Source organism: Eretmochelys imbricata, chromosome 1 (genome assembly GCF_965152235.1).
Source record: "Eretmochelys imbricata isolate rEreImb1 chromosome 1, rEreImb1.hap1, whole genome shotgun sequence".
Classification (NCBI taxonomy): Eukaryota; Metazoa; Chordata; order Testudines; family Cheloniidae; genus Eretmochelys; species Eretmochelys imbricata.
In genome coordinates, this window is record NC_135572.1 from 6,042,338 (window position 1) to 6,057,057 (window position 14,720).

Genomic DNA, 14,720 nt, shown 5'->3' on the forward strand with positions numbered 1-14,720 from the left:
GCATTGAATGTCCTCTTGACGTTGTGTTATGAGACACGGAGAACACATTTTCCATGTACTGTCTACCAGTTGGTAATAGACTTTTCTCATATCCCCTCTTATTCATCTCCCACTACACACGATAGTTTGGCCAGGCCCTTGATCATTCTTGCTGCCCTTCCCTGAACTGCTCTGGTTCTGCACTATTCTGTTTGAGAAAGATGCTCAGTAGTGCACAGAGAAGTCTAGGGAAAGATGAGACATTGATTGACTGATCTCATGGCATTGAATGATTCCCCATCCCACTCTTCCTGGAACCCAAGGTTTTGCTTAGTTTCTGTCTGTGCTTGCACTGTGAGCAGGGTTTCACAGAGCTGTGCACAATGACGCCCAGGTTCCTGTCCTGAGTTCATACCGTTAAATTAGAACCTTATTAGCTGTTTGAGGAGACAAGCTTTCCACTCCAATGGACAGACAGGTTGATGTTATTGACATCCAAGTTCATCTGTAAATGTTGCCACCTCATTGCTCATCCCCCTTTCTAGATTGGTAATAACTATAAAATATTTACTATTCTATTTGTTAAGAAGTGTGTAACCCCACCACACACACACCTCACGCTGTGCTTCCCTCTCCCCACAGGCACCCTGAGCATTTCTGAGCCAGATTGATTCATCGACCACCTCATGGCAGCTTTCAATTTCACCCTCTCTGACCCTTCAACATTCATCCTAATGGGCATCCCTGGCCTGGAAGCTGCTTACATTTGGATTTCCATCCCTTTCTCTATGTTCTACATTATCAGCCTGTTGGGAAATTTCATGGTTCTGTTTGTTGTAGGCAAAGAGCAGACCCTGCACAAGCCGATGTACCTGCTGCTTTGCATGCTGGCACTCACAGACGTCAGCACGTCTACCTCCGTCATGCCAAAGGCACTGTGTATATTTTGGTTCAATTTTAAAGGGATTACAGTGCATGGTTGCCTCACCCAGATGTTCTTCCTTCACACGGTTTCTGCTATGCACTCAGCCAGCCTTGTGACAATGGCCTTTGATCACTATCTTGCCATATGTAACCCTCTGAGATACGCCACCATCCTCACCAACATACGAATAGCTAATCTAGGGCTCATGTGTTTGATAAGAGCTGTTCTCTTCGTTCTGCCCACGCCCCTGCTCCTGAGCAGGCTTCCATTCTGTGCCAACCACATCATCCCCCACACATACTGCGAACCTATAGCTGTGGCAAAGATATCATGTGGGGACATCACAGTCTATAGGATCCATGGCTTGGTGATAGCACTTATAGTCATCGGGTTAGACTTGACGCTCATTGCCCTGTCCTACAGTCTGATCATGAGGGCTGTCCTCAGAATCTCCTCCAAGAAAGCTCACCAGAAAGCCCTCAACACCTGCACAGCCCACATCTGTGTTATGCTATTGTCTTATACTCCCTTCCTCTTCTCCAACCTGACACACCGATTCGGTCAGGGAATTGCTCCCCACATTCAGATCATCATGGCCAACCTCTATTTCCTCATCCCCCCCCATGCTCAACCCTATCATTTATGCGGTGAAAACCAAAGAGCTTCGTGACAAAGTGGGCAAATACACCTGCAGAATGTGATTGCCGGGGGCCACTGATTTTAAACCTGTGTGATGAGAGGAAGAAAGGACATCTCTTCTTTAATCAAGGGCGCTCTGTCCCAGTTTGGCTGAGCTCAGCATTGTCGAAGTTCAGAGTCTGAGAAGTTTCTCACACCTAATGTCTTATCACTCCATCACCAAGCACTGCTCTCTCCATTGCTGAGGTCCCTCTCTCTGACCATCACCATCCATTAGTGCCTGTGTGAACAGGATTCTTGATCAGATCCCCTTTTGCCCCTCCTGACTGGTTTTTTGGCCTTGCCTTGCGATTGGGGTTGAGGCAATCTTAAAGTGTGCGTTCCAGTAACGTTTTAACTGCTCTTATCTGTTCCCATCTTATCACCCCCACTGGCTACGCAACATACACAATGTCTTTGATTTTTGGCTATGCTATCACATGCATTCTTCCTAACATGTGTGAACAAAGGACAAACATGCAAGCATAACCCAAAAATACTACCTCAGGTGGAAATACAGGCCTGGGTCCTACATTGGCACTCGCGCGCCTAAGAATCATATGTACAGTGATCTGGTGAACAAAATTAGTCTGATTTTCAGGAAGTCTGGAGGACAAAACCAAATATTTTAATTGGAAAGTGATAATACAGGAAAGCTGCTGCAGGAATTAAAGACATTTTATAAGAGCTTGTGTTTTCAAGAATGGGACTGTTCTGTTAAACTATGACATCACCTTTGAGTCACATTACTTACCACTTTGTGCAGTCAATTTTCATCTGGAACCCTCAAAATACACACTAACCAGTCACATTGTTAAAGACGTCAAAAGTAGGTGTCGAGATTTCATGTTGGAGTTTGTGAAACACATGAAACTGAGACTGCCAGGTGATTGAATCTCTTTCAGTACGAAGTCCTTCTACTACTCTTAGCCCTGCATGACCTAGATTTGCTGATATTCCATTTTTACCATGTTTTGTGGAGACCTTGCACTGTTGGAGGAGCAGGGAAGAGTTTTGCTCATGATTCACTGGCCTTATACACAGGATAACCAAGTTGAGCAGTCTTGGGTTGAAGTTCTTGAATGCACGGATGCCGCTGAGAACAAAGACCTCAGTGAACTTGGTTTGTTGGCTCTTTTGTTGTTGTCGCTACCTTTTAGCGATGCTGCAGTTGAAAGACTGTCTTCTCAGATGAACTTGATAAAAACAAAACTGTGCCACAAGATGAACTTTTAGAAAATATTCTTCCTGTTAGGGCATATATAAAACAATACCAAATCTGTCGTGAGTAATTTGCACCAAGAAAAGTAATTATTACACAGGTCATTGAGGATTTGTATGACCAGCAGCAGAAGCATTTTACTTCCAATGAAGATTGTGAGGAGGAAATGTTGCCTTTTAGAGACTAACAGTAGCCAACTAATTCAACGCAAAATATAGACATTGACCACCAGAATTGGATTCAATTTGAAATCAATAATATTATACTGTTCGTGTTGTTTTTGCACTACATACATTTTGGGATCATTTGTGGCTATTTTAAACCCTGTCATTCACTGTTTTTTGTTTGAAACATCTTTTCAAACCTCAATCTGGATACAATTACCAGTATTGGGGGTTTGATTTTGATTGTCATCTCATAGCTTTGTTGCTAATGTGGACAAATTCCTGATGGGGCTTGTAGGGTTGTATTTTTTTTTTTAAAAAAAAGCAAATCTATACTAGGTATCTAATCAAAGCTTTCATTTGTTACTTAATATATAAACCAATGTGTTAATTAAAAAAAAAACACTTATGTTTCAATAAATAGATTGGGCTACTTTTGGGTTAGTTTTTAAGTGACCTTCCGCTATTAATGCTGTCAAAATTTGGCAGCCACCCCATGCCAGAGAAGCAGCCCAGAAGAGTCCAAGCTGGGCTAAAGCCAGAGCACGATTGCTGAGGCAGAGCTGAGGAGCTGAAGCAGACCAGACCCAGGAGCTGGGGCAGCACAGACCAGCTGCATCTATGGGGAGTCAGCGCTGAGCTAGAACAGGGAGCTACAGAGACAGAGCCAGGATAGTGGACGCCAAATATGCCCCAAGTAACACAGCAGCTGAGTGCAATGAGCTGCTGGGCACAGCGAGGTGGGACATTGGGCAGAGGGCCCAGCACAGGGAAAGGTTTCTAGACAGGAGGACTTTGAAGGCTGGAGTCAGAAGCGGGGAGGTGAACCCGAAGGGAGGGCAGATGCTGGGAAGAAGGGTCCTGCCACCTAGAGCCTGAGGGAGTGTGGCCACTACCGGAACAGGTGTCTTATCTGTGGTATCACGCAGCACAGCCAGGGCCTGGGAGAGAGGCCTGTGATGTATGAGAAACAGAGTGTGACCTAATCTTACACCCCAGAGACAGCTGTTTGTGGAGTCTCCTATTTGTTCCTTATTTTTCGTACAGTTGCAGTTTTATCCATTCTATGTGGTTTGAACGTAACTAAGTGATCAGCGTGTCAGGGAAGCCACTGGTGCAGATAAAGTGCCCCAGAGTGGGGACACCCTCGCCACTCTCCTAAGTGATCACGATGAGACTGGGGATCAAACCCAGGGCCAGCCTTTGACATGGGCAGTCTGGGTGATGGTCCAGGGTGATGTACTGAAGGAGGCAGTCTTTGATACCTCCCACATGACCTGACCTGCCAACTGAAAACAAGCCGTGCTTATGGAGCCACCCACCTATGCGCAACAGCCAGGGCCTGTCAAGAGCCGATGCTTACCTGAAAGTCAGTGTCCAGTATTGGTCACCAGTATTTCTACCATTGCTAGAACATATTGAATATGTTAAAGACATTTCAGCAGGGCAGCACAAGAACTCCCCAACCTAGCATCGGTCTTCACTACAGAGGATGTGAGGGAGATTCCCAAACCTGAGATATTCTCTTTAGGTAACAAATCTCAGGAACTTTCCCAGACTGAGTTGTCATTAGAAGAGGATTTGAAACAGATGAATAAATTAAACACTAACGAGACACCAGGACCAGTTAGTACACTGGGATCACAATTGTTCAACAAATTTATAAACGATCTGGAAAAAGGCGTAAAAAGTGAGTTGGGAAAGTTTCCAGATGATACTAAACTACTCGAGATAGTTAAGTCAAAAGCAGACTACGAAGAGTTACAAAGGGATCCACAGAACTGGGTGACAGGGCAACAAAATGGCAGATTACATTCAATGTTGAGAAATCCAAACTAATGCACATTAGAAAACATAATCTCAACTATACCTGTAAAATGATGGGGTCTAAATTAACTGTTTCAACTCAAGGAAGAGATCTTGGAATCATTGTGGATAATTCTCTGAAAACATCCACTCAATGCCCAGCAGCAGTCTAAAAAGCTAACAGAATGTTGGGAATCATTAGGAAAAGGATAGATCATAAGACAGAATATATCATATTGCCTCTGTATAAATCCATGATATGCCCACATCTTGAATACCGCTTGTGGATCTGATCACCCCATCTCTAAATAAGATACATTGGAATAGGGAAGGGCAATGAGGTGTTGTGTGTAGTGCTTCCTTTTCTTTGTTTTAAACCTGTTGTCTATTAATTTCCTTGAGTGACTCCTGGTTCACTCAATCCTTCAGTAAGCCTTGTTTACTCCACAGCAGCTCCGGCTGACTCTCCCTGTATGCGCATGCTTGAGTAAAGCTGGCTTCAGGCTTGTTCTGAACCAAACACAACGCGTGGTGATTTTTCCAAGACATCTTGGTGCTATGACTCAGATAGATGGTGACCCCCGAGAGCTGGAGATCTGCGAACTGTTCCCCACCAGACCCCGGGCCCATCCAAAAAGCTAAGAGACCTTTTGAAATCTCTATATTAGGTTTCTGGTGGAGGACTGCCCGTAGGCTCTGGGCTTGGGTGAGTTGTACGTTCCATCCGGACTTTTGCTGCCAGACATGCCTAGTGCCCTTGGGGTGGGTTAAAGTCCCATCCAGGTTTGGTTTCCCCAGGAAGAGCCACTGAGGGTGGCTGGGCAGGTCGTGGATAGACCTGGGCAGGTCATGGGTAGATCTGGTTCTGTGTGCCAGTGTGAATTGAGTTGGAAGACCAGTGTGAGTCACAGGAAGACCCACAGAGAGCCCTGTGAAGCTGTGGGCTCATGACCGGCAAGGGGCTTGTCTAGGTCTAGGAGTGTGTGATCCCATCCCTTCCGTCCTCAGATGGTCTGTTTCCGTACCCTCTTTCCTCCCCTGTCTCTGGTTCCCGCCTAAAGGCGGTTTGACAAGCCACTGACAGGTCTGATCACCTCGCCCCAAGCGACATAGTATGTTTTGCCAGCCAACGCTCTTGGCTAAAGGGGGGCTGTAAGCAGGGGTGAAAGTAACTTAAAGGACTTACCGGTATTCCGGAGTCCTGATGAGGGGGCGGGGCCTCAACCGGAAGAGGTGGAGCCTTTAAATCCCCAGGCACTTTAAATCAGGATTTAAAAGGCCTGGGGCTAGGGCTGTGGGAGCAGCAGCTGGGAGCCCTGGGCCCTTTAAATAACCCCCTGAGCTCCCAGCTGCAGAGGCAACTGAGAGCCCTGGGGTTCGGGGGTAATTTAAAGGGGGCTATTTAAAGGGCCTGGGGCCACCGCTACCGCTACCCAACTTTTTGTGGGCCTGGTGCCAAACATATTTGAGGGCCTCCCTGGGGAAAGAAGAGACCAGGGGCAAGAGCACAGCAGGGTATGGTGGTGGTGGGGGGGGAAGGATTGGTCCCCAGCTGGAGCGGGGCAAGATGATTACAGTGAGGCATGGGGGGAGAATTAGTCCCTGCTGACTGGAGCAAGGCAGGGGCTGGGGGGCAAAAACACAGTGGGGTGGGAGCTAGGGTTGGTCCTTGGAACAAGAGAGGGGCTGGGGGTAAACTGTAAGGGCAGCAGGGCTGGGGAGGGGGTAAACAGGATTGCACACACACACCCCTGACCACATAGAGTGGGTACCTACCTTCTCCCTGGTTCTAGCCCATTCTCTTTGTCTCTCTCTCCACCAAGCTGAGGGTGGGGGTGCACTGAGAACAGGGCTGGGGATGCAGGGTCTGGGCGGGAGTTAGGGTGCAGGAGCAGGCTGGGGGTTGGGGTGCAGGGTCTGTCCAGGAGCTAGAATGAGGGAGGGGGCTCGGGTTGGGGCACGAGGTTGGGGTGTGGAGCGCTTACCTGGGGCAGCTCCCATTCGGTGTGAGGGGTGCCGGTGGGTATGTGGGGTGGGGGAGGGTGCAGGAGCTCCCGTTTGGTGCTCAGGGTGGGGGTGGGGATGTGGAGGGGTGCAGGAGTCAGGGCAGAGGGCTGGGGGTGTGGGCTGGGGTCTCTCCCAGCTCCCTGCCCTGAGCAGCTCACGGCAGGGGGCTGGAGGGGGTATGCCCTGATTCCACCCCCTTCCCCAAGCCCCCGCCCCCGCCTCTTCTCAGCAGCAGGGAGAGAGAGTCGGGGGCGGGAATGCAGCACACTGGGGAAAGAGGCGGGGCAGGAGGGAGGGGGGAGCTGCCTGCCAGCGGAGTCTGCCCTGCAGCAGCAGGACAGAGCCCTGGGAGAAGGCAGCAGCAAGCTGCTGCCCCCATAGCAGAGAGCGGGGGGCGGAAAAGAGAGACCAGGGTCCCTTCCGAGCGTGGGCCCTCTAAATAGCCGCTGGAGCCCCACCGCCGCTCCCCCAGGGCTCCAGCAGCTGGCTCTGGTGGAAATTTAAAGGCGCCGGAGCTCCAGCCGCTGCTGGGAACCCCAGGCCCTTTAAATTGCCGCCTGGGGAAGCCGGTCCGCCCCGGTATGGAGCACTGGCTCTTGCCAGTATGCCGTACTGGGGCATACCGGCTTACTTGCACCTCTGGCTGTAAGAGAGTCGTGGAGGCCCTAAACAGAACCTTTCCTGTGTGAGTGAGATGAGAGAATTGAGTTAAGTACTGGGGGCTGGGCGATCCAAGGGGATTCCCCTCTCGCCAGGTGCAGTACTGGTGGCTGGAGGATCCAAGAGGATTCCCCTCTTGCCAGGTACAGATGGGGGTCAGTGAGTCAAAAAGGATCACCGTCCAGCAAAAGTCACACACGAGTTCACTTGCAAGTTTCTGGAAAAATTGGAATTGGTATACAAGGGATAGGAATAATTTAAAGTTGTGGTTTCCCTTAGAGGGAAAGTTTCGACCTTGACAAGATTGTGCACCTCAGAAGTGCGCTTCTGGCCAATGTCAGTGTGAGGCATATTTCTATTGTCATAAATAAAAAAAAAATGGCATTGTGAATCTCAAAGCGTCTCAAGGACTCCTAGGAGAAACTTACAACACAATTAAAAGAGATAAAAATAAAATTGGCAAAGAATTTAAATCCGACTAAGCTGGCAAGAAATATTAAGCAACAGAAGCCCCTTATGGTCACACCTCAGACAGTGTCTCCCCATACTGAGGAAATGTTCCCCTTGCGCCAATTCCCGGTCAATGGTCCTTCAGGTCATGAGACCTCGGGGTCTGCACATGCACCTTGGTCTCCTACGGAACTGTATAATGTACTTCAAAATTTTCCAAAAAAAATAAGAAAGGACCCTGTTAAATTCAAAAAGGAATTGCAAATTGTTATAAACTCTTATAACCCTACATGGGCGGATTTAAATCAGCTTCTACGAGGGGTCATGCCTAGGGAAACATTGAGTCGCCTTTGTGAAAAAGCTCAGTGGCCCAAGCAAAATCCAGACCATAACCAAAAAAAGTTAAATAAAATCAGGAAGAAGCTGTTAAATAAAATTCTCACAGTCTGCCCAAAGAAAGCTGACTGAAGCAAAAATTTGCACCTGTAAACAAAATAAAAATAAGAATTTGAATAAAACCCAAATACTCTCACCACCACATTAAAACTATGTTAATGACCTTCCAGCTCCAGAACATACAGGGACCCCGTAACAGCCGCCCATTGCAGGGGGAGAAGGGGAAGGCCAAACCAAGGTCCCCACAGTCCACCTCCCCTAGGGACCCAGTAATGGCGCATGTTACTATTTCAAGCAAATGGGCCATTGTATACAGTACATGTCCCTACCACCCTGGTTGATCCAAAAGGGTAGGGGCAGGCAACACTCTTATTCCCCACCCCGTCCCTTCACCTCTGTCCATTTCTATCCATCCTTTGTTTAACCATCATGCTTTCCTCCTAAGCCCTTGTTTACCTGCTAACCTTTTGGGAAAAGACTTGTTGTGTAAATTAAATTGTATAATCTGCTGTAGCCCAAATGGTGTGTATCTGGACGTGCCTGATCCCACTCACAATGAGGTCCTGGCAGTTTACAGGAGAAGACTGATCCCAGCCCTTCCTCATTGCAACAGGAACTGCTGACTAAGATCTCGCCCTCCTTGTAAGCCTTGTGAACCGATCATGCCAACCAGGTTGGGTGCATTGGGTCGGCCCAACCCGTTAAGATTCACCTAAACCCAGCAAGACCCCTTCCCGAGGTGCAGCAGTACCCTCTATCAAAACAGGCCAAGGGAAAATCCAACCTGTTCTTACCTCCTGCATTCAGCAAGGAGTCATTATTCCTACGGTCAGTGAGTGTAATTGCCCCATTTTACCATGCTGTTAATGCTACCTTTCCCGTTGTCCCTAGCCCTGCTACTATCCTTTCCTGCAAAGCACCAGTGCTGAGGGGTTGTTACCACCTCAAATAAGGAAAAGGTTGTATTAAGTCCAGACATAAAGGATTAAGGTTATTGTTAAATAAGATACATCTTATATCTGTCTGACAGATAAGACCTTGAAGTTTTTAAGGTCAGGCTTGACAAAGCCATGGCTAGGTTGATTTAATTGGGGATTGGTCCTGCTTTGAGCAGGGGGTTGGACGAAATGACCTCCTGTGGTCCCTTCCAACCCTGATATTCTATGATTCTATGATCTAAATATAAGGAATAAATGTGTGTGTATGTAAATAGGTCTGTATAAATAAATAAAAGGGGGGTTAGTCAAAAAGCCACCCTCCTTGCTAAATTGGTAGTGAAACAATGCCTGTGCCCATGAAAGGAAATAATGCAACAAGGGGGGGAGGAGGGGAAGGATCGGGCCCAGACAAGCAGGCAACCACAGTTTGAGAAAGTTAAAAGAGAAAAAGGGAGAGGTTAATTCTGTAGTTACTGGAGAAAATTAAGCAGTGAAACTTTGTACAAATGTTAAAAGAAGGTGTTATGAAAAGAAAATTCTTAGTTTCTTTGCAGCTTTTCCTTTGAAGAAAGGGCACATTTCTCTGGAAAAAATTCTGTAAATAATCCAGGCAAAAGGTTATTTAAGTGAAATCATTTAACTATAAACAAGTTAGTTAAATTTGCTAAAAAAAAAAAACCCCACTCCTGATGTGTACAATCTTTGTTTTATAAGTTTAAGATGAATTGGTGTTGTTTTAAAAATTGTAAAACCAAAAAATACTTTTGCCAGACAAAAGAAACTAGAGTTGTTTAATTTTGGTATTTAGCATTTAATCCTTAAAGTGACTTAATGCTTTACAAGCTTTAAAATGTTTTTAAATAAAGACCAAAGTTGTGGCTGCAGCAGGGCAGTCAAAGCCAGGAAAATGGGAAAAGATTTTAAATCTGTTCTGGTAACAAATAGCAGATAGAAGCTGTAGTCAGTGCCCCGCACTAAGTCTTAAGGTGGCTCTGTATAATCAATGGTCGCTTTGCCAAAGGTGAGCCAAAATGGGTTGTGTTTTTCCCTTTTCAAATCAATGTGTGTTTAAAAGCAGAAGTTAAAAGTTAGAAGTTAATTGAGTCCTTTTGAGACAAAGTCCCTAAGTGGCTAATAACGTTGAATCCAAAAGCAAGTCAAGAATGTCTGTTAATGCAAATCACCTAAATAATAAACATAGAAGTCATTGAAACCTAACCTGCCTATAAAACAAATACAGAAAAATATGGTGAAGGGCTAAAATCTGTATGCTGTTTATGTTACAACCTGATATATAGACGGTGTCAGCTCTTTTTATAGGCCCAAAATCCAGAGTTTGGTCAAGAAGACAGAGGCCTAGCAAATAGTGAACAATATTAGCTAAGAAGCAGAACAAACACAGGACAGCCTTGCTTTTTGCTAAAATAAGCTTGGTCAGCAAGAAGCCAGGTAGAAATTATAATTGGGGGTTTTATCTCAAAGTTGAGAACAAACCATGGGAATGAAAGGGGCCCTGTTTCTTCTGTAGAAGAGGCGTCTTCCTACACACCAGCCTTGAGTTTACGGAAGAGGTTCAAACATATCAGTAGATGAGATATGACAGCCTCCCTCCTAGACATTGCCAGTGCCTGCCTTAGAAACACAAATGAATAATTAAAAGACAACCTTTTTTGCTATATACTTTTCATTTGTCCCTTTGTTTTAACTCCTAGGTGTGTACCTGTCGGACAATCAAGGGAGCTACTTCATTATCTATGGATCCCAAATCAGAATTCAACATATATATATACTAACACACTTTATATATCGTTTAATGGAAAACACCTGTGTACTAATTAAGTGTCTTGTGTTAACCTGAAACCATGGGCGGAGACATTATGTAATATTTTGACCATCGGCTACTGTGCTTATCTCGTCTTGCTGCTAGACCTATCCAGGGGTTTGGGACTGCTTACCCTGTCATTTCCCTCTGCCCATGGAAAATCCATATAATCCATTGTAATCAATTGTTTGGCAGTGTCTCTGAGCCTAATAAACGAGGTGACACTCCGTCAGTGCTGTACGTAATAAACCCACGTGCTTGATTCTACACGGTGTCCATATTTGTTCCTTCATATGGGGAGTAATTCCTCAGTTCTGCCTGCAATCAGCAAGGATATTTGTAAAAAAAAAATGTATATTTTAAGCAATACTGCCAACAGTGTGTAATCTGCCAGCAACATAGTGCTGGTAAAGCAATGTCTAAATGTTGTAATTATAAGTGTCAGAGTAACAGCCGTGTTAGTCTGTCTTTGCAAAAAGAAAAGGAGGACTTGTGGCACCTTAGAGACTAACCAATTTATTTGAGCATGAGCTTTCGTGAGCTACAGCTCACTTCATCCGTAGCTCACGAAAGCTCATGCTCAAATAAATTGGTTAGTCTCTAAGGTGCCACAATTATGAGTGTGTTAGTTTTAGTTGATGTATTTTCCAACTGGGTTGAGGCCTTTCCCTGTAAAAAGGCAGATGCCAAAATTGTTGTAATACTTTGTTGAAGGATTTTGTACCACGATTTGGCATACCGGTGAGTAGCAACAGTGATAGTGGATCTAACGTTATGGAACAAGTTATGTGCAGCTTTACAGATCCAACACAATCTCCACCACCTGGAGTCTGCAGTCTGCCGGGACGGTAAAACGTCAAAATGGGATTTTGAAAAATAAACTGGCCAAAATCTGTGCTAAAACACATTTAAAGTGTCCAAATGCCCTCCCATTAGCATTAATGAATATAAGGGCCACTCCCAATCGAAAGACTGGACTCAGCCCTCATGAAATTCTAACAGGGCACCTGATGCGACTACTGGCTGCGCCCCCACTGGCCCTGGCTCAGATGGACATTCATTTAATGGCTGACACAGTGCTTAATTATTGTCAGTGTTAGGATACAGACATTCAGGACTGTCTGTAAAGGCCTAGACTCTAAGAATGTAGGTATATTCTTATCATTTAGCTAGTCATAGAGGTATAAAAGAAAGAATCAAAATCACTGTCTGCCGGCGTAAGGGCCTTCTCTTACTGTGACAGTCTGAGGCCCTGTGCTTAGGCTCAGGCCTTTGGCTAAGCAGCAGAGGCAGCCATAAGCTAGGAAGTGACCGGTCACCTCCTCACATCCCAAACTAGTCACATTGAAATAAGGCAAACTGGGGCTGTTAGAAAGGTGATCCGGCCTATCACCTCCAGAGAAAGGAAAGTGCTGAGAAAATGTAAAAGGAAACTTAGTTTGATAGCATCCTGTCTGGCAAGAACTCACTTATCAATAGCTGGGATGTGAAATCCTCATTTCTTTGTTGTTCTATCACTGAAGTCCCCATTTCCCTATTGTTTGCCTGTATAATCTCTGTCTGGTTCTGTGATTGTTTCTGTCTGCTGTATAATTAATTTTTCTGGGTGTAAACTAATTAAGGTGGTGGGATATAATTGGTTGGCTAATCATATTACAATAGGTTAGGATTGGTTAGTTAAATTTCAGGAAAATGATTGGTTAAGGTATAGCTAAGCAGAACTCAAGTTTTACTATATAGTCTGCAGTCAATCAGGAACTAAGGGGGGAAATGGGAACAGGGAATGGGGGTGGGGAAATTGAAATCATGTTTTGCTAAGGGGGGGAACGGGAACAGGGACACAGGTAAGGCTTGGTGGTGTCAGAGCTGGGAAGGGGAACACTAAGGAAGGAAACTGGAATCATGCTTGCTGGAAGTTCACCCCAATAAACATCGAACTGTTTGCACCTTTGGACTTTGGGTATTGTTGCTCTCTGTTCATGCGAGAAGGACCAGGGTAGAAAATGGGTAAAGGAATAAGCCCCCTAACAGTCAGGCACTAACAAAATGTGTTAGGTCTTTTTATATACAGCAGCCCTGCCACTCGCTGAAACCAGGAGACTGGATCTATATAGAGGTCCATCAGCAAGAAACTGTCCTGGCCCCATGCTGAAAGACCCTTATCAAGTCCTGTTAATTATCAACACAGTGAAGTGCCTAAAATTGACTACCTGCCCATGTTTCTCACTGTAATGGCTCTCCAACTGATGATCGATCTATCTTTCCTTCTGGCGTTGTTGCTCCTTCTGGACAGCAGGAGTGAAGGACAAGGTGAAAAGCCTGTAACTTCTCCCGTATCCATTGACAGAACTACTGTGCATTTGAACTTTGCTAAAAGAGCCAAACCATTACAGGGTGATGTGCTCATAACCTCTCCCCTGCATAATGCTAAATCACGGCTATTCCAAGAAAGAAGAAGGAACACTCGCTCTGCTGAAACCACCAAAGTCCAGGGATTCCTAACTACAAAAGACATTAAAAATTGGCCCTGGTAAAAAAGACAAAGTATTGTTAATTGGCAGGGAGAGAATTGTGGGGACCGCGCTTGGAAATGTGGAGTTGAGTGGTGGGGTGGGTTTTTTTCCAGGGGCTGGGCTCTGTGCTTACCTACAAGCACCATCAAAAATGCACTGCCCTCCCTAATTGACTTCTGGAGGATGAATACCAAAAACACCTTGCTGCCACAGACATTATTCTGACCATTCCCTCCACCTCTGTCACCACCCTTAAAATTTACCCAAATACAAATAATACTGTATAGTCTAATGAAACCCAATGGCCCAGGCCTTCGCATCTTAGTAATTTACTAAAATTTTGTTAAAAAAATTATTTTTTTTCAAGTTCAAAATAGTTCATATAAGCAAATAATAAAGTAAAAAACAAATGGGTTGGTAAAAAATAGAAATATATGATATCACTGCAACTGAGCCCCAAAAGTCAAAAATTAAAATTAATGGGGCCCATAGCGGGACAGATATAATGACCATTCGCAAAGTTTTTAGCATGATAGATAAAAAAGGTCCTTATTGTTATTTGACAGGTTTCAGAGTAACAGCCGTGTTAGTCTGTATTCGCAAAAAGAAAAGGAGTACTTGTGGCACCTTAGAGACTAACGAATTTATTTGGTCACCCAACTGGTAAATAATCAAACAAATACCCAAAAGGTTTGTTCTGCTGCTGAAAAAATTACCTGTACTGAAAATGTCCCAATAATTAATAATTTAAATTGCACCATATTGCAGTACACCCCGTCCTATGATATTAATGTTAAGGCCTCTCAAGAGTATATAAGGGTGTTCAGCCATCAAAATTGTATAATACTTCATCAAAGAAAGATGGGTTGAAGTTTCAATGGACTGTAATTAAAGCTACACTAGGAACTGTAAAATTTATACTACCCTTATCTAGTTTTCAGATTACCTCCATATATCCTAATTGTTCAAAGGGAGCTGCCATTTGGTTGGCACAGCAATGGACCTGGGTTTCCGCTAGAAAAAAAGGGACTTGGCTGGACACCTATGGGATGGTGCAAATAGTGTGGCTGCAATCTACAATATCCATAAAGGTCAGCAACATGAGGAAAATTTGGGACAGTTGAAAAAAGCCACAGGCCTTCTTGCTGGAGCACAGCTAG

The 14,720-nt window shown here is 45.1% G+C and overlaps 1 protein-coding gene across 1 annotated transcript; it reads left to right on the forward strand.

Annotated features, from left to right (window-relative positions):
- The first annotated feature begins 665 nt into the window (after positions 1-665).
- Positions 666-1,574, forward strand: LOC144278768 (olfactory receptor 52P1-like). The gene has a single exon (XM_077840107.1). The coding sequence runs from the start codon at positions 666-668 to the stop codon at positions 1,572-1,574; it is 909 nt and encodes a 302-aa protein (XP_077696233.1).
- Positions 1,575-14,720: the final 13,146 nt, after the last annotated feature.

Excerpts from the sequence above, each read along its gene's own strand:
- LOC144278768 (XM_077840107.1), top strand. The coding sequence starts at position 666 with ATGGCAGCTTTCAATTTCACCCTCTCTGACCCTTCAACATTCATCCTA.